Source organism: Notolepis coatsorum, assembly GCF_963971535.1.
Source record: "Notolepis coatsorum genome assembly, chromosome: 7".
Taxonomy (NCBI): domain Eukaryota; kingdom Metazoa; phylum Chordata; class Actinopteri; order Aulopiformes; family Paralepididae; genus Notolepis; species Notolepis coatsorum.
Genome location: NC_140171.1, coordinates 93,935,151 through 93,961,876, shown reverse-complemented (window position 1 = coordinate 93,961,876; position 26,726 = coordinate 93,935,151). Strand labels below are relative to the sequence as shown.

At 47.2% G+C, this 26,726-nt stretch overlaps 1 protein-coding gene across 1 annotated transcript; it reads right to left on the bottom strand.

Annotated features, from left to right (window-relative positions):
- On the bottom strand, positions 1-26,726 carry LOC311232170 (tubulin polymerization-promoting protein family member 3-like; the record flags this gene model as incomplete). The annotated part of the gene is made up of 3 exons (XM_084318870.1): positions 1-186; positions 13,539-13,689; positions 26,536-26,726. The coding sequence occupies 3 exons, from the start codon at positions 26,724-26,726 to the stop codon at positions 1-3; spliced, it is 528 nt and encodes a 175-aa protein (XP_084174996.1).

Genomic DNA, 26,726 nt, shown 5'->3' with positions numbered 1-26,726 from the left:
TTATTTGACTTTGTTGTCGTAGCTGCCCGCGCCCTTGTACGACCTAACGTAGCCGCTCCCGTCTGTGGCGTCCTCTCGCCCGGCCTTGCCCTTCCCTTTGCCAGAGTCGTCGAAACGCTCCTTGTGCGACCCGGTGAACTTGCTGGTGTCCGTCAGTCTGTCCACCGTAGCCGCGTTTGCTGCTTTCTACAGACGGAAGAGAGTGAGGGAGTTGGTGAAAAGAGCGGAATCTTTTCTTTCTTCTTTTTTTTCATATTCAAAGGTGCTGTAGATGGTATTTTTTGTTTGGTCAGTAACATAATAATAATTACCTTATTTATACAGCACCTTTCATACATGGATTGCAGTTCAAAGTGCTTCACAGCAAATTGCATAAAATTAACATAGGCATAACATTTGCATACAGTTGACAGAATAAAAGCAATGTATAAGAATAGGTATAAAAGACAATAAAAGTCATGTCCGAAGGAAAACAGCCAGCAGTAACATGGGTCTCCCAGTCCCTCTGCTCTGCACTAAACACAAAATACATTTTCTGGTATCCCTTCCCACTTCAGGAGAGAGAATTCTAGATATGTTTTACTTATTTCAAGAAGTCTTGCCAAGCCAAATTTGCTTACTGCACTGGTAGATTGTTTTATTTGTTTCAAGGATACATTTGCTTAAAACTACAGTATTTTTTACTTATTCTTTTTGTCAGACAATTTTTGGAGTTCTCTCTCCTGGTTGGATAAAGTGGAAACGGGATTCCAGATCATTTCTTTTGTGTTTATTGCAGAGAGGAGGGACTGGGAGACCTGTGTTACTGACCAAACACCCTCAGTGATAGCTGTCGCCTGTCAGACCCATGTTACTGACCAAACACCCGCAGTGATGGCTGTCAGACCCATGTTACTGACCAAACACCCTCGGTGATTGCTGTCAGACCCATGTTACTGACCAAACACCCGCAGTGATGGCTGTCAGACCCATGTTACTGACCAAACACCCTCGGTGATTGCTGTCAGACCAATGTCACTGACCAAACACCCTCTGTGATGGCCAGGGCCGCCTCAGGGGGTGTGCGAGCAGTGCGGTCGCACAGGGCCTCGCGGGAAGGGGGGCCTCGCAAAATTAAAATTAAAAAGAAAAATTAAATTTTTTTTTTTTTTTTTTTTTTTTTTTTGCGAGGCCCCCCTTCCCGCGAGGCCCTTTTTCATCACAGACCTAAAATCTAGTTTTGCTTATATGCTTATATATTTCACATTAGACACGTTTGTAGAATGTGTCTGACTTGTTCCTGGCTCTGCGGCTCTGCAGATACACTATTGGCTCTGCAGATACACTATTGGAGGCAGCTCTGAGGCTTGCAGCAGAATTGGTTTCAATGAGGGGAGGGGTTACAGGTAAGGTAGAGTCTGACTATTTCGCGCGTGCAGCATTGGAGGTTATGCCAGCCAAGATGAAGAGGACATTGTTCGGCAGATGGACTGAAGATGAAAGTTGTTGCATGTTAGACAGTTCAGTCAGGCTAGCCATCCCAGCTAAAGACAGGGACAGCTAGTTAGCTTTAGCTACGTTATAATATTGAGTGCTAACGTGTGGTTCAGTCGGGATATAGCCATGATGATGTCGGCTAGTAGCTAGCTTAGCTAAAGGCTACACGAGGTACAGGGATTATCTAATTCAGCGCTATTCAGAGGAGCGAGGCGAGTGGATGTCTTTTCAAAAGAAGGAGAAGAGAACTTGTGAGCAGATAAATCTGTTAGGCAGCAATACGCCGAAAGGTGTCCAGTCTGCCGGAAAGTACTCGAAGAAGAAGAAGAAGAAGAAGAAATTACACCGTGGGCCAAGTCTCCTTCCAACTTTACCATTGGCGCCGCCGCGCCGCATTCATTGATACTGCGTTATGGTGAGTCAACCTATGATTATATACCCGCCGTGGACCTGACCTATCTATCTTTCTCTCTCTCTGGAGCCAAACTGGTCGACTAGCTAATATATAGTACTACTAGTAGCTAACTGTGTGTGCCTGGTGAGAGCACCTGGCTGTATGTAGACAGTAGCCGCATAGCTTGTTAGCTGTTAGCTAACGCAGAAGCAAGCTATGCGGCTACTACATACAGCCAGGTGCCTGATTGAGCTAACTGTTAGCCAGTTAGCTGTTTAGCGTCAGCTGGGAACGTTCGTTTGATGCTATCAGTTAGCCTTGAGAATAGCAGGCCCTGGCACTCTGACTACGACATCATCTTTGACAGAAGATGTAGTCGGGCCTGCACCATGACAAGGCTCTGGCCATAGCTTTGTCCCGACAGCGAGAGGCCTTTCGTCAACGTGGAGACCTGTGTTGCGGCCTTTCGCCCTGCGTTCCTCGTGCAGGTACGATGTCATGACATTACCCCACTCTTCCTTCCTTCCCCTCCCGAATGTTTTGTTAATAACGATGTTTTTTCCCAGGCAAAACATATGCTACTTCACAACATTTGGAGATACGACATGTGCTGTGTGTGAATGGTCGTTTGGGTAGCGTTGGGCCGTTGGCCAAAGCTGTGTGTCACGTGGCCTGGTGTCACAGTACCTGGCTAGCCTATTTAGCTGATGTCGGCCATTGGCTCCTTGCTGCTTTGGTTTCTCTGGTATAGACCCTCTTCTTGTTGGATTTAAGTGTTGATCTTTGTCCTTTTGAATCTCTCATACATGCTATAGTCTCTCTCTAACACACACACACATGACAAACACACATGTTCTCTCTCTCTCTCTCTCTCTTTCTAACACACACAGTCTGCCTATGGTGGCCTTTCTCGATGGCTAGACTGTGCTCAAGGATCTTCAGTCACAGTGCTCAGGTATTCTGCCACTGTGTACTCTCTGTTTAGGGCCAAATAGCATTTCAATTTCTTTCCAATGTCTCTCTCTCTCTCTCTCTCTGTACACTGTATATTGACTGTAGAACGGGAGCTCTCTCTCGCTCTCTCTTTTGCTATATGTTGACTGTATCATGCCCCGCCTCGGGCAGCGCTATTATTTAAGAATATGTTGACTGTATAAAACAATTTTTTTTTTTTTTTTTTTTTTTTACCTTTGGGGGGGGGGGGGGGGGGGGGGGGGGCCTCGCGTTAAATCTCGCACAGGGCCTCGCATTTCTCCCAGGCGGCCCTGGTGATGGCTGTCAGAATGTAGAGCTATTAATTTAACAGGTAGAACAAAAAGCTAATTCTAACTGTAACTGAGGGGTACAATTCCCTGACTGTATTACTAGATATGATACTTACTACCACTACCTTTGTACTTAATATTCGGCCACCCAGTACACGGCATAAATATATTATGATGAACACTGTCACGTAGATGAAACGGATCCAACACAAATGTACGAATTAGAAATAGGTCTTTATTTCTACACAGCGATGGTGTGTAGAGCAAGCACTTAATCAAATCAATCACATTTATGAATGGAAATTAGTATGCACTTTTATGGCAAGAGTATTCGTCGGTATATCAATAGAGAATGTCCAATCTCTGAAGGCGCAGGTGGTACATATACGACCTGGAATAGTTTAAGGAATAACAGCAATGATACTTTAATGATTATATACTGGACACACTAGGGGGGGTTAATCCGGTCGCTTGTAAGCCGACAGGAGTAGGAAGGGGGGGGGGTAGAATCCGGCTGCCTCATCCGGCCAAGGGTATCCCAGGTGAACCCACTGTAGTGCCGTTCAATGCGCCGGCGATCCTTGGACCACAGATGAAAGCAGATGGACTCTTTGTGGGCCGGCTCTCTCCGGTCCACGGAGGAGAGACGTGAAGCGACCTCGTCTTGCAGAGCGTCTCCTCACCTTGCGTCCTCTCCAGGGGGGGGGTTTCCAACACACGGCAGTGTCGGGGGTCTTTATCCATGGAATAATCAAAGTATACAAAGCATAATCCGTGCCTGGGAAGGCGGGCTGTCGTCGGTAGAATAATCCGGTATACAGGTCCACTCGCTCGTCGGCTCTGGGGCTCCTCGGGTGCAGCTTCACGTGGGGTCAACCACCCTGGATAAGCAGCCAGTTCTCTGCCCGAAACGATGGGGTACTGACTACGGTAGTATTCTCACCGCACGAAGCACTATATATTAACAGACTATTATTAGCTTAATAGACTACGTCCAACTCGACGATATAGTGCCAAATATGACTATTCAAATATTAATATACACGATGTCTCAATACCGATGGTAGGCGAACTTGGCCTTACTCCCACACGTGGCGTCGCGGGGAGGCTTTACGTCTGTGACTCTATTGGAGGGTAAGAAACTGGACTGAAAAGAAAGTCCTACTTTAGTAGCGCAGTATATATACGCACTATGAACAAATAGTCCCATTAGTGGTGTGGTAGTCAGATTCCTACGCGGAACTAGGACTTGTTCGTACATGTGGAGCGGTACGTTTGAACTGGGTCTGAGGGGTATGGCAGCCTGGCACCAAGGTCTCGACCAATAGTAGAATGGAGACTATTATGGGATGTTCAGTAGGCTAGAATGGATATTCAATGCATATTGTACAAGGAATATACAAGGGATATCAGGGAATATTAGAGAATATACAAATACAATTAAATATATATATATAAATAAATATATATATTCGGTTTAATCTGGCCCTTCACAACAGCCACCCCCTGATTGGTCCCAGACCTAATCAGTTAAACAGAGACAGATTAATCGCGTTGTCTATTTACACATAAGGGTTTGCTGTAGGGGTCAGTCAACTTCACAAAGTCATAGGGTTATAGGGTCATGGTCATCATCGATTGTGTCTGGGAGTCGAGGCAGTTCTATGAGCCTCGCCACGAGACGGGTGTAAGTGCGACCCTGGACGAGCACTTCAGCTGCTCGGACCTTGCCGTCGGCACCGGTGATCACTTTGCTTACGCGGCCGGCCGGCCACATAGCTCTGGGCAGTGATTGATCAATAATCATGACGACTGTTCCTTCTGTCAAATTGTCTCTCTGGGCTCGCTGCAGTAGAAGCAATTCTGCTTCCTCGTAGTTAGCTGCTGACATATCAGCGGGGGACTTGCACTCCGGGTGGTACCGCAGGAATGTTCTTTGTTGTGCACTCTCTATGGACGTGCAATCGTCTATGTTAGGGTCGGTGGAGGCTACGGTGCTCAATCCACAGAACACAGACTTCTTATTTTCCACCTCCTCTGGACTTGCTTCCCTCGGGATAGGCATGGGCCACTGTCCTTCCGGGAGTCTTAGGAATGCGGGGCCGTCACTGTAGACATTGCGACGGGTGAGGTCATCCAGGGGCATCCCCCGGGTGATGACGTCAGCTGGGTTCTGTTTTGTATCAACGTAGCGCCACTCTGTTTCTCCGGTTAACTCTTCGGTTAAGTCTTGAATCTCGGTGACTCTGACTCCCACGAAGACTTTGTACTTGCATGAGTCCGATTTGATCCAGGCAAGTACCGTCGTGGAATCTGACCACAGGATTGTTCTAGACACCGGTATGGTGAGCTCACGTTGGATGAGCGTGGCTAGGTGCGCTCCGGCTAGGGCTGCGCAGAGCTCTAGACGTGGGATAGATTGTTGCTTGCGTGGGGCTATTCTCGAGCGGGCGAGGACAAATGCTGTGTAGATCTCTCCCCCCCTTTCTTGGGCCCGCAAGTAGGCTACTGATCCGTATGCGACCTCTGAGGCGTCACTGAAGACGTGTAAGTCCATTTTACATGTCTCTGGCCTCACCGTGGGTGGGAAGTAGCTTCGGCGCATATTAACGCCTGGGAGTGAGTGGAGCTCCATCTCCCACTCTCTCCAGGTGGATGCAAGGTGTGCGGGAATGGGGTCGTCCCAGCCCTGGTCCTTGTCCCACAATGCTCGTACAATCATTTTTGCCCTGGTGGTGTACGGTAGAATACATCCTAGCGGGTCATATTGTCGGGCGAGTGTTGTGTACACACTCCGTCTGGTGGTCGGCGCCGCCGCCGGCCTTCCCTGGTCCGTAGTCAGGGGCTTGTGTCTGTAGTGAAGCGAATCTGTTTTGAATCGCCACACCAATCCCAGGGTCATCTCCTGGGCTTCTCCCGGGATTGTAGCCATCCAGGTCTCGCTGCTGGCTGCCTTGTCCTCGGAGGAGAGGCTGCGCAGTACTTGCGGATCGCTGCTGGCCCACTGCCTGAGATCAAAGCCGCCTTTGATCAATGAGGCGCGGAGTTTAATCAGGAGAGCCTCGGCTTCTTCCTGGGTTGAAAGGCTTTGTAGACAGTTGTCTACGTAGAAGCTGTTCTTTACGCTGTGTCGGACCTCTTCGTCCGCTGCTGGGTCCTCTGCTACATGTTTCTGTAGTGCAAATGTAGCACAGCAGGGGCTGCACGTCGTTCCGAAGGGGAGGACTTCCCATTGGTAGATGGCTGGGTGCTCATCTCCTGGCTTCTCTCTCCATAGGAACCGTAACAGGGGCTTGTCCGCCTCTACTAGTCTCACCTGCAGGAACATTCCTTTAATGTCCCCGCTGATGGCCACCTTTTCCTGGCGGAAGCGGAGTAGAACGCCGAGTAGGGAGGGGCCGAGTGTGGGACCGGGCAGTAACTCTTTATTCAGATTTTGGGATCCGATCTGGTAGCTGCAGTTAAATACTATGCGGTCTTTACCGTTGTGATGGACCTTGTGGTGAGGCACGTACCACGATTCAGTGGTCTGGTCAGCCTCTTTAATGTCCATCTTTGTGACGTGTCCCGCTGTGATGAGCTTCTCAATCTCAGCGCGGTATACACTCTCTTGGGCGGGGTTCTTGGCTAAGCGCCGCTCCGTGTTCAGCAGGTACCGTTCTGTGGCGTCTGTCTTGGCGTGGAAAGTAGGCATTCCTTCTCGCCGCAGGAGTGGCGTGGCGTATCTCAACACGCCGTTGACCGGGACTCTCTTGGTCCCTGTCTCGAGGAGGTGAATGGCGTAAATGTCATCTTTAGAGCGAATGTCTTTCTTTCCGTTCTTAAAGGGCATTTGTTCCAAGGTCCATAGCCGCTCTACGTGTTGCAGGAGTGCGGTTTCTCCCTCTGTGACTCGGGAGTGGAGACATCTAGTGGCTGTACTTCGGTTGAGAGATTTGGCGAGCGGGCCTTGGAGAGTCCATCCCAAACGGGTCTCGACTGCTGTAGGACAGCCTCGGGGTCCGGTATGAACCCGGTCTATCGGGACAATGAGGTCTGCATGGTCGGAGCCTATCAACAGGGTCGGCATAGCATTGTCTATGAGCGGGATCGGTAACTTGCGCAGATGTGCATATTTCTCCATCAGCTTGGCGACGGGGTATGTGTACCGCGACAGTCCTATTTCTTGGCTGGTGAAAGCGTCTGTAATCTGGTACCGTCGCTCAGGCTGGCCGCTTGCTGCGATAGAGAATGAGACATTCTCGCCCTTTATCGTCTTCAAATCTCGTCTTATTGTCCGAATTGTCATTTGGGTTTCGCTTCCCCGCAGCCCTAGCTGGGCCGCAGCGGAGGCGAGCAGCAGGGTCTTCTCTGACCCGTCATCGAGGACGGCGTAAGTGTCCAGGACTTTATTCTGGTAGCTTAGTGTCACACGCACTACTTTTAGGAGTACTCGGGCTCCACTGCTGCTGGCGGGATCGATGTACATGACGCTCGCTTTGCTGCTGGATGGTGCGGGTGAAGGGCGCCGTCTGTTACTGTCGTGAAGTATGTCCAGATGGGCTCCATCGCACTTGGTGCACCTTTTCTTTAAGCGGCATTCGGCTGCCATGTGTGAGCGCGCACAGCGAAAACAGCGCTTGTTGGACTTTATCCATTGACTTGCTTCCTCCGCGTTCAGCTTGGGGAAGGAGTCACATTGCGCTAGCCAGTGTTCTTTCTCACAGTAGGGGCACACTATCTTCCACTTCTCCGTTCTGGAGGGGGTACTGTGGCTCCTGCTGCTCGGTACTGACTCCGATTGGTGCATCACAGTCACCGATCTTCTTCCATCATTTAGTCGTCTGGTTCCTTCTCTGGAGCCAGGGGTGCTCCGTCCGAATGTATCTAGCCGTAGGCTGCTGACTTCTCTCGCCAGGAAGTCTGCTAGATCGAGGAGGTTCGGTTCGGGGCCATTCGGGTCTCGGTGGTCCCTCTGTCGTCTAAAACGCTCCTGTCGAGCGGGCGGCAGCTTCTCCAGGATCCTTTCCACATTTGAGTTGGCGTAAAGTTCATGCCTCCCCTTCTCTCTCTGCGCTCCCAACATCCCTACCAGGGACTGCACTCTGATGGACAGGTCGTCCAGTGCTCGATTGTCTATTGCTGGGGGTAAGCGGTCGATGTGTCGGATCTCCTGGATCACGTAATCCCATATGCGCCCATACCTCTGGTCCAATGCTACCAGCGCTGCTGTGTATGGGGTGGTGGAAGTCGCGTAGGCGAGCGCTATATTATGTGCGCGGGGCACCTTTAAGTGCTTCAGTAGGATGGCGTATTTATGGCGTTCATCCAATACATCCACCAACATGGTCTCCAGACACATGCGGAGTTCTGTATACTGGGCCCGGTTCTCTTGGGTGAAGTCGGGTACCATAGGCGTGCCAATGTATGACGCTGACTGTGGATACATCGGCGAGCGTTGGGGGAGAGGCCTCCTAGGCGAGTCTCCTCCCGCTCCTTGGTATGGGCTGGTACCGGCAGTGTACCATGGCCCGCTTGTCCAGGTGCTGTTCCTCGGTGCGGGTCGTGCGTCGTGCTCACCCGTGTATAGAGTCGGGGGTCTGTAGCGCAGCTCCGCGGGAGTATAGCCTGGGCTGTACCGGACCTCCTGGTCCGGTAGAGTACTGTGCTGTCGTCGGGCGTGGTTCTCCTCCTCTTCCTCTTCGTCTTCAGTTAGGTCATCCAGTGCTTGTAGTCTCTGGTTTAGCCTCTCCACAGGATATGCTGCTCCTTCCCGGTTGCTAGGTCTCGCTTGGACCGGTGGGGGGAGGTGGTCTGTGGGGGGTATAGACCTCGTCTGTTGGTCAAGTTCAGGGTTGTTTACTCGGCTAGGGGATGCCGCCCTGGAGGTGTGTCTAGACGAGTTCCTGGAGCCTCTGGCGGAGGGAGAGGGTGTTGTCCGTCTGATCAGCTGTTCTATTAGTTGCGCTTGCTGTCTGTCGCGCTCTGCGTCCCGTAGAGCACCAGCAGCTGCTCGCTGGCTGTCTGCTCGGTCTCGGGCCACATTCTCTTCTCTCTGAATGCGTCTTAGTTCTAGACGTATATGCTCTTCTTCGCTCCGCTGCTGGATCTGCAGTCGGTCGCGTTCAGCAGCGGCGTTCAGGCTGATGAGGAAGGCCTGCTGTAGGGTCCTCTCTGCCTCGCTGGGAGAAGGCGGTTGTATAGGGGAGCCTTCCCTCGGGGTACTCCTTGCGGAGCCTTGGAGCTCTATCTCCACGGTGCTCTCCCCGTCTTCTTCCGTGCCGAGTTCTCTCTCGGTAGCGTTGTATTCCTCCCGGGACTCATCGGGGACTACTTCTTCAGTACTGGCGGGGTGTGAAGTCATGTCTGGTTCCCACTGGTCCCCACCGTGAACTTGGTCAGTTACATTAGAGCCCGTAGGGGCCTCTATGGTCGGGGTAGTCTGGGCGTTGGGGTTAGACATACTTTTACTTTCTAGTTTTACCGCGTTTACTGTTAGTAGAAGACTAGGTTGTTGACTGACAGCGTAAGCCTCTAAGTACTGAGGGAGCCGTCGTTCGCGCTGCGGGCGTTGGTTAGGAGGATCGTTTCGTGGAGTGTTCATCATAGGCCATTTCAATATTAATAACACTATATTAATATTACACTAATTACCCTCCGGCTCGAAGGACCAATTGTAACTGAGGGGTACAATTCCCTGACTGTATTACTAGATATGATACTTACTACCACTACCTTTGTACTTAATATTCGGCCACCCAGTACACGGCATAAATATATTATGATGAACACTGTCACGTAGATGAAACGGATCCAACACAAATGTACGAATTAGAAATAGGTATTTATTTCTACACAGCGATGGTGTGTAGAGCAAGCACTTAATCAAATCAATCACATTTATGAATGGAAATTAGTATGCACTTTTATGGCAAGAGTATTCGTCGGTATATCAATAGAGAATGTCCAATCTCTGAAGGCGCAGGTGGTACATATACGACCTGGAATAGTTTAAGGAATAACAGCAATGATACTTTAATGATTATATACTGGACACACTAGGGGGGGTTAATCCGGTCGCTTGTAAGCCGACAGGAGTAGGAAGGGGGGGGGGTAGAATCCGGCTGCCTCATCCGGCCAAGGGTATCCCAGGTGAACCCACTGTAGTGCCGTTCAATGCGCCGGCGATCCTTGGACCACAGATGAAAGCAGATGGACTCTTTGTGGGCCGGCTCTCTCCGGTCCACGGAGGAGAGACGTGAAGCGACCTCGTCTTGCAGAGCGTCTCCTCACCTTGCGTCCTCTCCAGGGGGGGGGTTTCCAACACACGGCAGTGTCGGGGGTCTTTATCCATGGAATAATCAAAGTATACAAAGCATAATCCGTGCCTGGGAAGGCGGGCTGTCGTCGGTAGAATAATCCGGTATACAGGTCCACTCGCTCGTCGGCTCTGGGGCTCCTCGGGTGCAGCTTCACGTGGGGTCAACCACCCTGGATAAGCAGCCAGTTCTCTGCCCGAAACGATGGGGTACTGACTACGGTAGTATTCTCACCGCACGAAGCACTATATATTAACAGACTATTATTAGCTTAATAGACTACGTCCAACTCGACGATATAGTGCCAAATATGACTATTCAAATATTAATATACACGATGTCTCAATACCGATGGTAGGCGAACTTGGCCTTACTCCCACACGTGGCGTCGCGGGGAGGCTTTACGTCTGTGACTCTATTGGAGGGTAAGAAACTGGACTGAAAAGAAAGTCCTACTTTAGTAGCGCAGTATATATACGCACTATGAACAAATAGTCCCATTAGTGGTGCGGTAGTCAGATTCCTACGCGGAACTAGGACTTGTTCGTACATGTGGAGCGGTACGTTTGAACTGGGTCTGAGGGGTATGGCAGCCTGGCACCAAGGTCTCGACCAATAGTAGAATGGAGACTATTATGGGATGTTCAGTAGGCTAGAATGGATATTCAATGCATATTGTACAAGGAATATACAAGGGATATCAGGGAATATTAGAGAATATACAAATACAATTAAATATATATATATAAATAAATATATATATTCGGTTTAATCTGGCCCTTCACAACACTAACAATAAAACACCACTTACAGCACCTTTCAAGCTTTATTCTATTATTATAATTAAAAGAAAACCAACAATGGTGCGGCTGGGTGGCGCAGCGGATTGCGCTCGTCACCAATGCAAAAGACTCCTGTATCGAATCCCAGTCTCAGCATTGCCTTCGACTTGGCCCGGCCATCGTACTGGCTCATTTGGCAGAGTCAGCGGGTGTAAGTTGATGGGTGGGGATTGGACGTTGTGGACAGCGACTCCTACAGGTCGGTTGGGTGACGTGCACAGCAGAGACAGGAAGTATCGGGGGCAGCGTGAGCCTCCGACGCGTTACTCCTCGCCACTGAGAGTCCGCGCTGTCTGGTGAAAAGATGCGACAGGCTGCCTCCTCGTGTACCGGAGGGGACACGTGATGCAAGGCTTTTATCCTCACTACAACCGACCAGTGGGGGGAATAGTCTAGCAACATTCAAGACAGGGGAGGGGAGAATTGGGAATACGAAATTGGGATGGGAGAAAAATAGAAAATGAGGAGAAAAAGTGGATAAAAAAAAAAAAAAAAAAAAACAATGACGTGTACACACAGCATGGAGAAGCCAATAAAAAAAACAGTAAGGGTGCGTATACACAGCACAGTGGAGCCAATCAGCAACCAGTAACAGTGTGTACACACAGCACAGAGGAGCCAATCAGCAACCAGTAACATCACAGAGGAGCCAATCGGCAACCAGTAAGAGTGTGTACACAGCACAGAGGAGCCAATCGGCAACCAGTAACAGTGCGTAGACACAGCGCAGAGGAGCCAATCGGCAACCAGTAAGAGTGTTTATACAATGGCATGCACATTTCTCGATTCTGATTGGCTGAAACAGTCAAGTTAGACGTTGCTATTTATCATAACACATGCTCGTGATCCCAGAACCCGCCCACAACCGAATTACAATCACTCCGCCGTTCGAGTTTTTAGGAATGAAACGAAGATGGCGGACAATAATCTTTATGAATGGATGTATTGATAGCGTCATAACGACTCATTCAAAAACGATTCTGTCACGTGGAATGTGTTAGTTGCTTACACAATATTGGATTATGTAATTGGTTGGTCATGACTCATTGTGGAACAAAATATAAATCACGCGAAGTGTGTTGTTAGATGCCATTCGTCAAAAGGACACTCTCATTTCACTGTTAATAAAATGTTCAATCAATCAATCAATCCAATAACACACGCTCACTTCACTGTTAGACGGCATGCTTTGAAGTCTTGTTGTTTCGAACTGGTTATGCTTTGGCCCTCTTTCGAAGTCGGTTATGCTTAGAGTTTATCTTTAGAGCAGGGCGATAGACCACCAGCCCTGATTCCAAACTCTAAGTATAACCGACTTCGAAAGAGGGCGAAAGCATAACCAGTTCGAAACAAGGTGGACATTAATAACATTTTCAATCAATCAATCAATCAATCAATCCAATAACACACGCTCACTCACTTTCCGCGGATGGTTTTGTCAATAAATCTTCAATTAATGTGTTTATTGTATAGCAATAAGGTTGGATGAATGCTCCAATTGTATAAAAGCCATTACACCACTTGTAGTCGTGTGTTATGAGAATTAGAGCATGCCTAGGGGGGTCTAACGACCCTCGGCTGCACCTCGGGCCTAACAACCACCCCTAGGCATGCTCTAATTCTCATAACACACTACTGCGCGTCATGTAATGCTTAAGTATACACAGCACAGAGGAGCCAATCGGCAACCAGTAACAGTGCGTACACACAGCGAGCAACTCTAGCTACCAACCAAAGCGGATTATTAAATATTATTATTATTATAGGCATCTCACAATCTGAGACCATTATAAAGATACAATCTGAGACCACTATAAAGATACAATCTGAGACCACTATAAATATACAATCAGAGACCACTATAAATATACAATCAGAGACCACTATAAATATACAATATGAGACCCAAACAAAGATACAATCTGAGACCACTATAAATATACAATCAGAGAACACTACAAAGATACAATCTGAGACCACTATAAATATACAATCTGAGACCACTACAAAGATACAATCTGAGACCACTATAAATATACAATCTGAGACCACTACAAAGATACAATCAGAGACCACTACAAAGATACAATCTGAGACCACTACAAATATACAATCAGAGACCACTACAAAATTACAATCTGAGACCACTATAAATATACAATCAGAGACCACAACAAAGACCATTGCACTCAGAAGACACACTCAGAAACACACACATACACACACAGCTGCATAACACAAGTAGACTGTTGTTTCTCCTCACAGTGCCGATGTTGGCAGGGTCCTTCACGACGACCAGCCCGTAGAGCAGCTGCAGCGCCTCCTGCTGGTCCTTCCCCTTGACGCGCTTAGGAGCCAACTCCGCCAGAGCCTGGGAGAACTGCTGGAAGGTGATGACACGAGCCGACTTTGACCTAAGAATAGAATAGAATAGATTGAACTTTATTGATCCCGAGGGGAAATTCAGCACCACAGATTGCTCACAGTGAACATTTAAGACATACTGCCAGGACATACTGCTAGGACATACTGCTAGGACATACTACTAGGACATACTGTTAGGACATACTGCTAGGACATACTGCTAGGACATACTGCTAGGACATACTGCTAGGACATACTGCTAGGACATCCTGCTAGGACATGCTGTTAGGACATACTGCTAGGACATACTGCAAGGACATACTGATAGGACATACTGCTAGGACATACTGCTAGGACATCCTGCTAGGACATGCTGTTAGGACATACTGCTAGGACATCCTTCTAGGACATACTGCTAGGACATGCTGCTAGATCATGCTGTTAGAACATACTGCTAGGACATACTGCTAGGACATACTGCTAGGACATGCTGCTAGGACATACTGCTAGGACATACTGCTAGGACATACTGGTAGGACATACTGCTAGGACATACTGTTAGGACATACTGCTAGGACATCCTTCTAGGACATACTGCTAGGACATGCTGCTAGGGCATGCTGTTAGAACATACTGCTAGGACATACTGCTAGGACATACTGCTAGGACATGCTGCTAGGACATACTGCTAGGACATACTGCTAGGACATACTGGTAGGACATACTGCTAGGACATACTGCTAGGACATACTGCTAGGACATACTGCTAGGACATGCTGCTAATACATACTGCTAGGTCATACTGCTAGGACAGGGTGCTAGGACATACTGCTAGGACATCCTGCTAGGACATGCTGTTAGGACATGCTGTTAGGACATCCTGCTAGGACATCCTGCTAGGACATGCTGTTAGGACATACTGCTAGGACGTGCTGCTAATACATACTTTTAGGACAGGCTGCTAGGACGTGCTGCTAATACATACTGCTAGGACATACTCCTAGGACATACTGCTAGGACAGGCTGTCCATACTGCTAGGACATACTGCTAGGACATATTGCTAGGACATGCTGCTAATAGATGCTGCTAATACATGCTGCTAGGACAGGGTGCTAGGACATGCTGCTAATATATACTGCTAGGTCATACTGCTAGGACAGGGTGCTAGGACATACAGTACTGCTAGGACATCCTGCTAGGACATGCTGTTAGGACACCCTGCTAGGACATGCTGTTAGGACATACTGCTAGGACATGCTGTTAGGACATACTGCTAGGACAGGCTGCAGGACATACTTTTAGGACATACTGCTAGGACATGCTGTTAGGACATACTGCTAGGACATCCTGTTAGGACATACTGCTAGGATGGGCTGCTAGGACATACTGCTAGGACATCCTGCTAGGACATGCTGCTAGGACATACTGCTAGGACATACTGCTAGGACATCCTGCTAGGACATGCTGTTAGGACATACTGCTAGGACATCCTTCTAGGACATACTGCTAGGACATGCTGCTAGATCATGCTGTTAGAACATACTGCTAGGACATACTGCTAGGACATACTGCTAGGACATGCTGCTAGGACATACTGCTAGGACATACTGCTAGGACATACTGGTAGGACATACTGCTAGGACATACTGTTAGGACATACTGGTAGGACATACTGCTAGGACATACTGCTAGGACATCCTTCTAGGACATACTGCTAGGACATACTGCTAGGACATACTGCTAGGACATACTGCTAGGACATGCTGCTAATACATACTGCTAGGTCATACTGCTAGGACAGGGTGCTAGGACATACTGCTAGGACATCCTGCTAGGACATGCTGTTAGGACATGCTGTTAGGACATCCTGCTAGGACATCCTGCTAGGACATGCTGTTAGGACATGCTGTTAGGACATCCTGCTAGGACATCCTGCTAGGACATGCTGTTAGGACATACTGCTAGGACATACTGCTAGGACATACTGCTATGACAGGCTGTCCATACTGCTAGGACATACTGCTAGGACATACTGCTAGGACATCCTGCTAGGACATGCTGTTAGGACATACTGCTAGGACATCCTTCTAGGACATACTGCTAGGACATGCTGCTAGATCATGCTGTTAGAACATACTGCTAGGACATACTGCTAGGACATACTGCTAGGACATGCTGCTAGGACATACTGCTAGGACATACTGCTAGGACATACTGGTAGGACATACTGCTAGGACATACTGTTAGGACATACTGGTAGGACATACTGCTAGGACATACTGCTAGGACATCCTTCTAGGACATACTGCTAGGACATACTGCTAGGACATACTGCTAGGACATACTGCTAGGACATGCTGCTAATACATACTGCTAGGTCATACTGCTAGGACAGGGTGCTAGGACATACTGCTAGGACATCCTGCTAGGACATGCTGTTAGGACATGCTGTTAGGACATCCTGCTAGGACATCCTGCTAGGACATGCTGTTAGGACATACTGCTAGGACATACTGCTAGGACATACTGCTAGGACAGGCTGTCCATACTGCTAGGACATACTGCTAGGACATATTGCTAGGACATGCTGCTAATAGATGCTGCTAATACATGCTGCTAGGACAGGGTGCTAGGACATGCTGCTAATATATACTGCTAGGTCATACTGCTAGGACAGGGTGCTAGGACATACTGCTAGGACATCCTGCTAGGACATGCTGTTAGGACACCCTGCTAGGACATGCTGTTAGGACATACTGCTAGGACATGCTGTTAGGACATACTGCTAGGACAGGCTGCAGGACATACTTTTAGGACATACTGCTAGGACATGCTGTTAGGACATACTGCTAGGACATCCTGTTAGGACATACTGCTAGGATGGGCTGCTAGGACATACTGCTAGGACATCCTGCTAGGACATGCTGCTAGGACATACTGCTAGGATGGGCTGCTAGGACATACTGCTAGGACATACTGCTAGGACATACTGCTAGGACATACTGCTAGGACATACTGCTAGGACAGGCTGCTAGGACAGGCTGCTAGGACATACTCTTAGGACATACTGCTAGGACATGCTGCTAGGACATACTGCTAGGACAGGCTGCTAGGACATACTGCTAGGTCATACTGCTAGGACATACTGCTAGGACATACTGCTAGGACAGGCTGCTAGGACAGGCTGCTAGGACATACTGCTAAGACATACTCTTAGGACATACTGTACTGCTAGGACATGCTGCTAGGACATACTGCTAGGACAGGCTGCTAGGACATACTGCTAGGACATACTGCTAGGACATACTGCTAGGACAGGCTGCTAGGACAGGCTGCTAGGACATACTGCTAAGACATACTCTTAGGACATACTGCTAGGACATGCTGCTAGGACATACTGCTAGGACAGGCTGCTAGGACATACTGCTAATGCCCGCTCTTAACTATGAGATATTTTGCAACTTATAAGTTCCTTGCAAGCCACACTGTGCGACACGAATTGAATAATATTGGGTACGACCATCAATCTGATGCATGTACACTGTGCGATGAGAATCGTAGGCTACGACGCAGACTACGTAGCGTCATAATAAAGCGTAGCATCATCATAAAGCGTTATCCTGTGTGTCATCAGTGTGCGTCAACCTGACGAGTTGTAAACAAGACGGTCGTGATACGAAGAAGAAGAAGACTGTGAACATGCCAATGTCCAGGAAGCGAACACTTGCCATAGTGGCTTTTATGTGCCTAGAGAGGCCGGCTATATTTAAAAAAAAAGAGAAAGAGAACAAAGTCGTGGCTAGGGAAAAGAGGCCAACTGGGAATGTCAGTCCTGCAAATGTAACTTGAGGTAAGTAACGTTATTAACGTCAGCATCAGGGGCGGATTTAGGATTGTAGGAGATCCGGGGCTTAGCCCAGATAGGATTTTTTTTACTTCGACACCACAATTTTTAACTTATACCACCACCTTGAAAGTGTTAATATGCGTCTTTGTTTACGGTTTGATTATCACTGATACAAAGTAAAATAGTGCAGTGCAATAAAATAGTTAGTAAAATAGAATAAAATACTGCAATAGTGCATTGCAATAAAATAGTTATCGTATTTTTTTTGGGAGGCCAGTAAGGAGTGCATTACAGTAGTCGAGTTGGCTTGAGATAAAGGCATGGATCTGGTTTTCAGCGTCCTTTTGATTTATAAATGGCCATACTTTAGCTATGTTTCTAAGGTGGAAGAATTACGTTTTTGTCAACTTGTTGATTGTGATTTAAAGCTTAGGTCTGAGTCTACCATAACACCAAGACTTAACTCACTCAAATACAGTTAGCAGCTGGATAGACCACAGATGGAAATTAGCTTCTGTTAAATCTGGTGCAAACATAACGCTACATGTGTCGTAGCCTCCTAATGAATGTTGAGCTTGTTATCACTGCTAGCTTGTGTTGTTCCCAATGCACTCATTAAAGTCTGCCTGTTGTACTTCTAGATACTAACGTCAGCATGCTAACGCTACATGTGTCGTACCCTCCTAATGAATGTTGAGCTTGTTTACCTCACTGCTAGCTTGTGTTGTTCTCAATGCACTCATTAAAGTCTGCCTGTTGTACTTCTAGACAGATGATCGAAGTGGATTCAGAAGTCTACTCCGCATGGATGTGGAACAGTTCGATCATCTGCTACAGCTGGTGGCTCTTTATATCTCCAAAGCAGACACCCAGATGAGGAGAGCAATCACTGCCAGAGAGAGACTGTCCATCACACTGCGATACTTAGCAACAGGTAATAATCAGGGGTTGTAGTGGAGGGTAAACCCAAGTGAACTCAGTTTACTCACCTATTTTCTGAACAACTGTATTAATGAGTGAGGGGAACACGGTGGGAAACATCAGTGTGCTGCTGTGCTGAAAATAGGCCTAATTATCTATATAGGCCTAATGTTGTGGAATTATTTAATATCCATAATATTTAATAAATAGGCCTATTGTTTAGTTTGTTATAGACCTACCTTCAGGATAGTTATTCTCGCCATATCCCGTTTTTTAACCACCAATTTGACCACGCACATAGGCCTAGGCCTACTTCGATGTATTGGTGATAAAGAATCTTTTTACTTATTTCATACACTAAATCGGATTAGCCTACAAAGTAGCCTAGGTTAGGCAGGCAGGCTATTAGGCTACAGTGTATCCGCGGTGACCAGAATGTAACTATAGAATGTGTCAGTCTAATAGTTCTGATATGCTGCAGTTTGGCACATTTATTTGTCGACGCGCATACATAAATTATATTCTACAATCATTCTCCATGCTGACAGGAGAGTCGTTCACTTCCCTGAGCTTCCAGTACCGTATTGGACAGAGCACTGTTGGTGTGATTGTCAAGGAGACATGCAAGGTGTTGCACCAGGTCCTGAAGAAGGATCACCTGACAGTAAGATCCATTTAGAAGCAGTTAGAATGTAACATATGGGACAATCATACCTAGATCAGATAAATATTGATAGATTCATGTCACTGTTCTGATGCAGTCTGTCTGTCTGTTTGTGTAGACACCGACTACAGAGGCTGAGTGGAGAGCAGTGGCCAGTGGCTTCCAGGAGAATTGGCAATTCCCTCACTGTCTCGGAGCCATAGATGGAAAACACATCACCATCCGCCCACCAGGCAACAGTGGGAGCACCTTCAGGAACTACAAGTCTTGTTTCTCTGTGGTCCTGATGGCTGTTGTAGACGCCAATTATAGTTTCCTCTATGCGCATATTGGAACCCAGGGCAGTGTCTGATGGAGGTGTTTATGCCCACTGTGACCTGAAAAAGGCATTGGACAGCAACCAGTTAAATGTCCCGCCAGCCCAGTCTGCCAGGTACAGATGTAGTCACCCCTTTCATGTTCATTGCAGACGAGGCTTTTCCGCTCCACACACACCTGATGAAGCCATACCCCTTCAGACAGCTTGACCATGACCAGCGTGTCTACAACTACACTGTCAAGAGCGAGGCGTGTTGTAGAGAATGCGTTTGGCATACTTGCCAACAAATGGCGAGTCTTTCTCACCATCATTCCCCTAGACCCATGGATACAGTGTCCCAGGTAACCCTGGCTGCTCTCTCCCTGCACAACTACCTACGAGCCCAGGCCACAGACACCTACATCCCCCCTGCTCTGGTCGACATGGAGGATGAGGACCACCACATGATCCCTGGGAGCTGGCGCAGTGATGCCGCCCTGGCATCAGTGCCTGCTAGCAGGGATCGGAATGCCAACAGAACTGCAAAGGAGCAGCGCGACACACTGAAACAATACTTTGTCTCACCATCAGGTTCTGTGCATTGGCAGGAAGACATGTTGTAATGTCCTTTTGTACTTTTTTGGTTATAAAGATGGTGTTTGAACACTAGGCCTATACACCATAGCCTAACTGTTGGGCCTAAAATCATTATACATGTCCTAAAAGAAAATAACATATGCCTAGGCCTACTAGTCCTCTGTAGGGCCTATCGAGTTAAAATGTAGGCCTACATGTTAAGCTACGTAAATATCCACACGTTAAATACGATAACCATAGGTAGGCCTACAGGCTAACCTCTGTTTTATTTAAATAAACTATTAGGCCGTATGCCTATAGGTCTAGCCTTAGCCTATAGCCGGTTATGTGTTAATTGAATCACTTTAACCGGTTATATGCCTATAGCCTATTATTTAAATCATTTAACATGCTCAGTGTTATTTTATTCATTCGTCAAAAATTCAGTGCCATATGTTCATTCGCTGCATCATTCTCCAGGTGGTCCATGCACTAAGAAAAATGCATCAATACTTAATAAAATCACATGTGGAATTTTTTTTTTCCATTTAATCATTTTCTTTGTCTTTATTATAACTGCTTTATTATTAATTTCATTCTATTTCCTTGTTTGTCTGAGAAATGTAAATAAATGAAACTGGAATGGTTTATCAAAGTAATCTTTATTTTTGAATATCAGACAAGTGTAAACAAGCCACAACACTGCAATATCTATAAAGAACAGTGCTGGCCACAACCCTGAAATACCAAAACAGAAATGAGCTGACAGTATATGAACTTACTGTTCACTGCTCAACAGGGGCTAGAAAACTTCAAATAAAGTGCAAAGTATAAGGAAAATAAAACGGTTACTATAAAAACGGGCTTCCTGAGCCCCCTCCATCCCCAGGCCCGGCAGCCGCGAACCCCAACCCCGGAGGACCCGGTGGCCTGTTACTGTTCCGCAACTGTAAGTTACTTCCTGGGTAGGCCTGATTGGCCCCGACAGGCACGTGACAGGCGCGGCCACGCCCCGCGGCAGCCTCAGGACACGCAACGAGGCTGCTGAGAGCTGTCGCGCGGAAATAGGCTGTCTATTGCCATTCTCTAAGACAAACTCTAACCTTAACCAGCTCCTTAACAGCGCCTAAACTTAACCCTTTAACCTTAAGCAACTCCGAAACTATGCCTAACCTTAACCTTAACCTTAACCATGCCTAACCTTAACCATAATAAGGCATAACCAACTCCGAAAGAATATTGCCATTCTCTAAGACAAACTCTAACCTTAACCAGCTCCTTAACAGCGCCTAAACTTAACCCTTTAACCTTAAGCAACTCCGAAACTATGCCTAACCTTAACCTTAACCTTAACCATGCCTAACCTTAACCATAAGGCATAACCAACTCCGAAAGAATATTGCCATTCTCTAAGACAAACTCTAACCTTAACCAGCTCCTTAACAGCGCCTAAACTTAACCTTTCTAACCATAACCAACTCCGAAACAATGCCTAACCTTAACCAACTCCGAAACAATGCTTAAAGTTAACATGCCTAAACTTAACGGCGAACGAATGCACGTTAAAAAAAAAAAAAAAAAAATTGAAGGGAATCGAACTTGCCAGCAACGGACGGTAGGATCCACACCAATGCAGCGCTGCCAATTGAGCTATTTCTGGATAGTGAAAAAGGGCGTATTACTGCTACATAATCTACATAATGCTGCCGCGGAGCGTGCCACGCGGCAGAGAAAGTTGCGCGTCCTGAGGCTGCCGCGGGGCGTGGCCGCGCCTGTCACGTGCCTGTCGGGGCCAATCAGGCCTACCCCGGAAGTAACTTACAGTTGCGGAACAGTAACAGGCGACCCGGTGTCCGGCGCCCCCGCAGGCCAAAGCATCACGCCTCTTTAATGCCTCAACCCGCAGAGACCCCGAACCACGCCCCCCCCCACCCCGCCCCCCCCCCCCGCCCCCCCCCCAGTCAGAGCCCACGGCCACCAGACCCACAGCCAAAGGGGGCCCAGAAAATATACATCATTAAAATTACAAGAAAAAAAACAAGTGGACAATGGCACTCGCTCGCTCTGCTCCCCCCTTTTGATCACAAAAAAGAATGTAAAATAAGGTGCTTCAAGATATCAAAAAAATGAAAAAATGCTACAACAGTGCAAGCATGACCAGAAGTCGTACCAGTTGTACTGATTATCAGAAATCATATTCACCCTGCGTATCTGAATTTTCAGTGAGCATCCCCATGTAGCTACTAGAAGGTTGAGAACTGGGAGTGGCAGGAGGCTGGTGGTAGGGTTGAAAGGTTTGCCGCTGGTGTGGTGTGTTGTGTGGGAAGGTGTGATACATCGGCTGTGATGCAGGACTCTGCATCTGTTGGAGTATTGACTTGCTTCTGTCCTGAGCTTCATAAATCATCCTCATGATGGACCGTCTTGCTCGCATTTTCTCAGCAGGATCTGTTACATGATGCATCTCACTGCCCACTTGCTTACCAAATATCACATCTTCATCATCATCTTTGTTGTCAGCTGAAACTACTTGCTTGAGGATGTCAATTTTCTCTCTCTCAAGGTTTAGCCCTCTCTCCCATGGCTTGCTCCTTTGCCGGACCACTTTTGCCTGACCACCCGGTGTGGGTGTGGGTGAGGGTGTGGATGTACGGCTACGGTACACGTTGGACACTTGGGTTGGTGGGTCCTGTGCTGAGGATTCTGACGCCGCTGATTCCCCAAGGTCATCACTCTCTGGATCTTGTTCAGAAGTGTCAGCACAGCTGTCCGTCACTGGCATTGAATCATCTAGCTGGATGAAGGACATATAGGATCAGAATAATCTTTATTGACCAAGTACTGTATACACACACAACCATGATTATGCAGGTGACACCATTTCTGTGAACTGTAGGACACAGTACAAAGAGGTGATAATTAAGCAATAAACCACGAGAGGCAGTGGGTTACAGGGTATTTTACAAAGGCTAGGGGGCTACAGTATATAGTTTGTAGATATATGGAAAATATATAGTTTGGTATAAAATTCCAAATAGAATGGGTTACAGAGAAACGTGTTCATCCAGTTGATTTTAAACGTGTAATTAAAAGTAGAGAAATTTAAGAAGTCAAGGCCACCACAGACAATAGTATTCATTATTAAGAAATAAACAGTCTGACAACTTTAGTGGTATGTACAGTAAGTACGTTATTATATTGTCAATTTCCAAATATACACATACCTCCAGTGGCGGCTCTACCACTAGGGGCGCTAGGGCGCCGACCCACCTGCTGGCCAGCTGCTGTTAAATCAGAGAAGAAGACAATAAAACTTTTTCGTTTTTGTGTTTTATAGCCCTATAAATAATATAAACATGTTTAAAATTAATAATATTTACTCATTTTAAGTATGTTTGTATTTCCAATGCACAATATAACGTTATTATCTAAATAAAAAAAACATCGGTTTCCAGAGCAGGAAGTGACATCACGTTTTTTTTTTTTTTTTTTTTTTTTTTTTCGGCCCGGGCTATACGCGATAGCGCTCTGAGTGCGCGTCACAGTTTGATCGCTGTCTCCGTCACAGCCAATCAGTGCATACGGCGTTGTGCGTTGAAATATGACTATTATGTTGGAATCCGAGCGCGATTTGAAGCGGTCTAGAAAGCAGCGTGAACTTCCGTGAGAATTTCCATAGCCGCATTTCGCGGAGACGCTCTCTGATTGGCCGACGCCAGTATTTTTTTCCATGGCAGAATTTCACAGAGACGATCTCTGATTGGCCGAATCCAATTTCTAATGTTCCAATTCTAGCTTCTAGCTTGGTTCCTGGTACTAGGACTGTTGTTTGTCTTAGAGCGTGCCGTGCCGTGACTGCAAGTTCTTTAGACTGTTAAGCTTAGGCACTCTTTCAAAGTTGGTTAAGGTTAGAGTTTGTCATCTTAGAGCATGGCGATAGAACGCCAGGTAGTTTGCAGTCTGTTCGAGCGGAAATGGACAAAGGAATGTACTTGTTGAGTGTTGTGCTAACGTCGACGAGCTCAGCTGAGCTAACACTTGGCTAACAAGCTATATGGCGGATTACACACGTTTATCAAGCTCTCCTGCCCTGGACGTTTCAACTAAACAGTGAGTCTCTCTCTCTCTCTCTCTAACGTTAGTAGTACTAGGCTGGTGCGGGCTAACTGGCTATCGTTCTGGGAGCTAACGTTAGTAGTACTACTAGGCTGGTGCGGGCTAACTGGCTATCGTTCTGGGAGCTAACGTTAGTAGTACTACTAGGCTGGTGCGGGCTAACTGGCTATCGTTCTGGGAGCTAACGTTAGTAGTACTACTAGGCTGGTGCGGGCTAACTGGCTATCGTTCTGGGAGCTAACGTTAGTAGTACTACTAGGCTGGTGCGGGCTAACTGGCTATCGTTCTGGGAGCTAACGTTAGTAGTACTACTAGGCTGGTGCGGGCTAACTGGCTATCGTTCTGGGAGCTAACGTTAGTAGTACTACTAGGCTGGTGCGGGCTAACTGGCTATCGTTCTGGCAGCTAACGTTAGTAGTACTAGACTGGTGCGGGCTAACTGGCTATCGTTCTGGGAGCTAACGTTAGTAGTACTAGGCTATCGTTCCGTGATTTGTTTACTTGGTAACACGGGTTGCTAAGGAATTAAGGTTCGAGGTTGAAGAAATCTCTCTCTCTCTCTCTCTCTCTCTCTCTCTCTCTCTCTCTCTCTCTCTCTCTCTCTCTCTGCTTAACGTTAACGTTTGTAAATAGTTTTTTTAGGAGCAGTACTACTGCTGGCCATTCATGAAGCGAGACATTGCTGATTGTTTATTTATCGATGGCTCATTGATTTAACTACTGCAGCTCTCTCGGATTGAAAATACGTGGATCAATATCGTCTATGTTTGAATGAATGAATGAGAACTTTATTAACAGATTGCAGAATGGGTACAATACAGTACGGCTCAATACACACAATTGTTAAGGGGATGCAGACCAGAGAAAGACGTTTGTCTTGTTTACATCAGGGTCCCAGATTTTCGATTCATATCGATAGTTTAATAGCTAGCCTTGGCTCGTTTAACAATATGCAAAATATGTGTACAGCCCTGTACTCATACTGAAGTTATTCTTGTTATATAATAGGTCTGATTGTGTAACGAATCGATTCCACGTCGCGCTGTGTGTGAGAGAGAGAAGGAGAGAGGGAGAGATCTGCCTGTGTTTGTAGACGGGCGAGTTTTGTTTCTAACTTTTCTATTTATATATTGTGTTTCAAGTTGTGAATTAGAGTCTAGACTATACTTTATTTGACTGGTTGTGTGTTGTTGTAGTAACAGCTGAGCGACTCGTTCATAAGAGCCGATTCATTGCCGTGAGCGTGAGTCGAATCGCTCACGTCTTGCCATGAGTGTTGCGTGGTACTGTACTGTACATGTTTGCATTTTGCAAAATGTTTGGTATAGCGCCCCCTAGTGGCGAATACCCACCGGCCGCCACTGCATACCTCCAGAGTGCTGTAGGCCTGACGAGGCAATACATGATGCTTGAGGAAGTCTAGGTACTTCAGTATCCATGTCTGTCGCTGGGTTTGGTCTTTTGTCCCACTTCCACTGGGTTTGGGATGTAATAGCTTCCCGTATTGGGTGCGCAGGGACGCTGCATGCGTTACTACCTCTTCGGCTGTGAAGTGTAATAACAACATTACGTTAGTTCATGTACACTGAAAGTGGGCTGACAGAAACAAGACTGTACTTGCATAGTGTGTGTGTGTGTGTGTGCTAGCTAGCTAGCTAGCCAGCCGCTAGCTAGCTAGCTAGCCGCTAACGTTAAACTCACCCGGGAGCTGCAATTCCTCCGCTATTTCCTTCCATTCTTTGTCCTTCTGTACGCGGTCATGGTAACAGCTGGAGGACACATCGTACAGACAAGGCTTCTGTTGCCACAACTCAACGAGCCTCTCCTCTTTGTTACGACTCCACACAATTGGCGTCCTTTTGCGGGGTGGCATATTGTATTTGTACAGTCGCACATAAACGCACATGTGCGGTCGCACTGATCACACGTCATCATGCTGCATTTCTATTGGTTGGTAGCTGACACTGGTCGTAGAATATCAAGCACTGTCAGATATTTGTCGCAGGCATCTTTGATCGCAAGACTTGCACGTCGGTCATCTTTGAACCTCTCTCACTGTGCGACGTACGACCAGCGTCTTGGAGCCACGATTTCGCCCACGACCACAGATTATGCCACGATTGGTCATCTTTCGTCTGGGACGGCCGAAAATCGCCCAGTTAAGAGCGGGCATAAGACATACTCTTAGAACATACTGCTAGGACATGCTGCTAGCACATACTGCTAGGACATACTGCTAGGCCATACTGGTAGGACATACTGCTAGGACATACTGCTAGGACATGCTGCTAGCACATACTGCTAGGACATACTGCTAGGACAGGCTGGCACCCGCTACGGTGCCAAAGTAAAACAGACAGACAGAAGGTTCTTTTCAGTCTATAAATCAGACTCCTCAAGGACATTACTGTATGTGAATAATGGCCAAAGATGAGCTTTACGATGGAGATTATTGATTTGCACAAGGTCTTACTTGACTTTGCTGAAGACAATGTCCACATCTGTGCCTGTGATGTTCTTGCCATCGATGATCTTGCAGTCCTTGCAGAGTTTAGCAAAGTTCTTGCCATTCAGCTTCGTGCCTGTGGCTTTGGTGTCTCCATGGATGGCAAACTTCTTGAAGGCGGTCTCCACATCCACCATGGATACTGAGCCCTCTGCCAT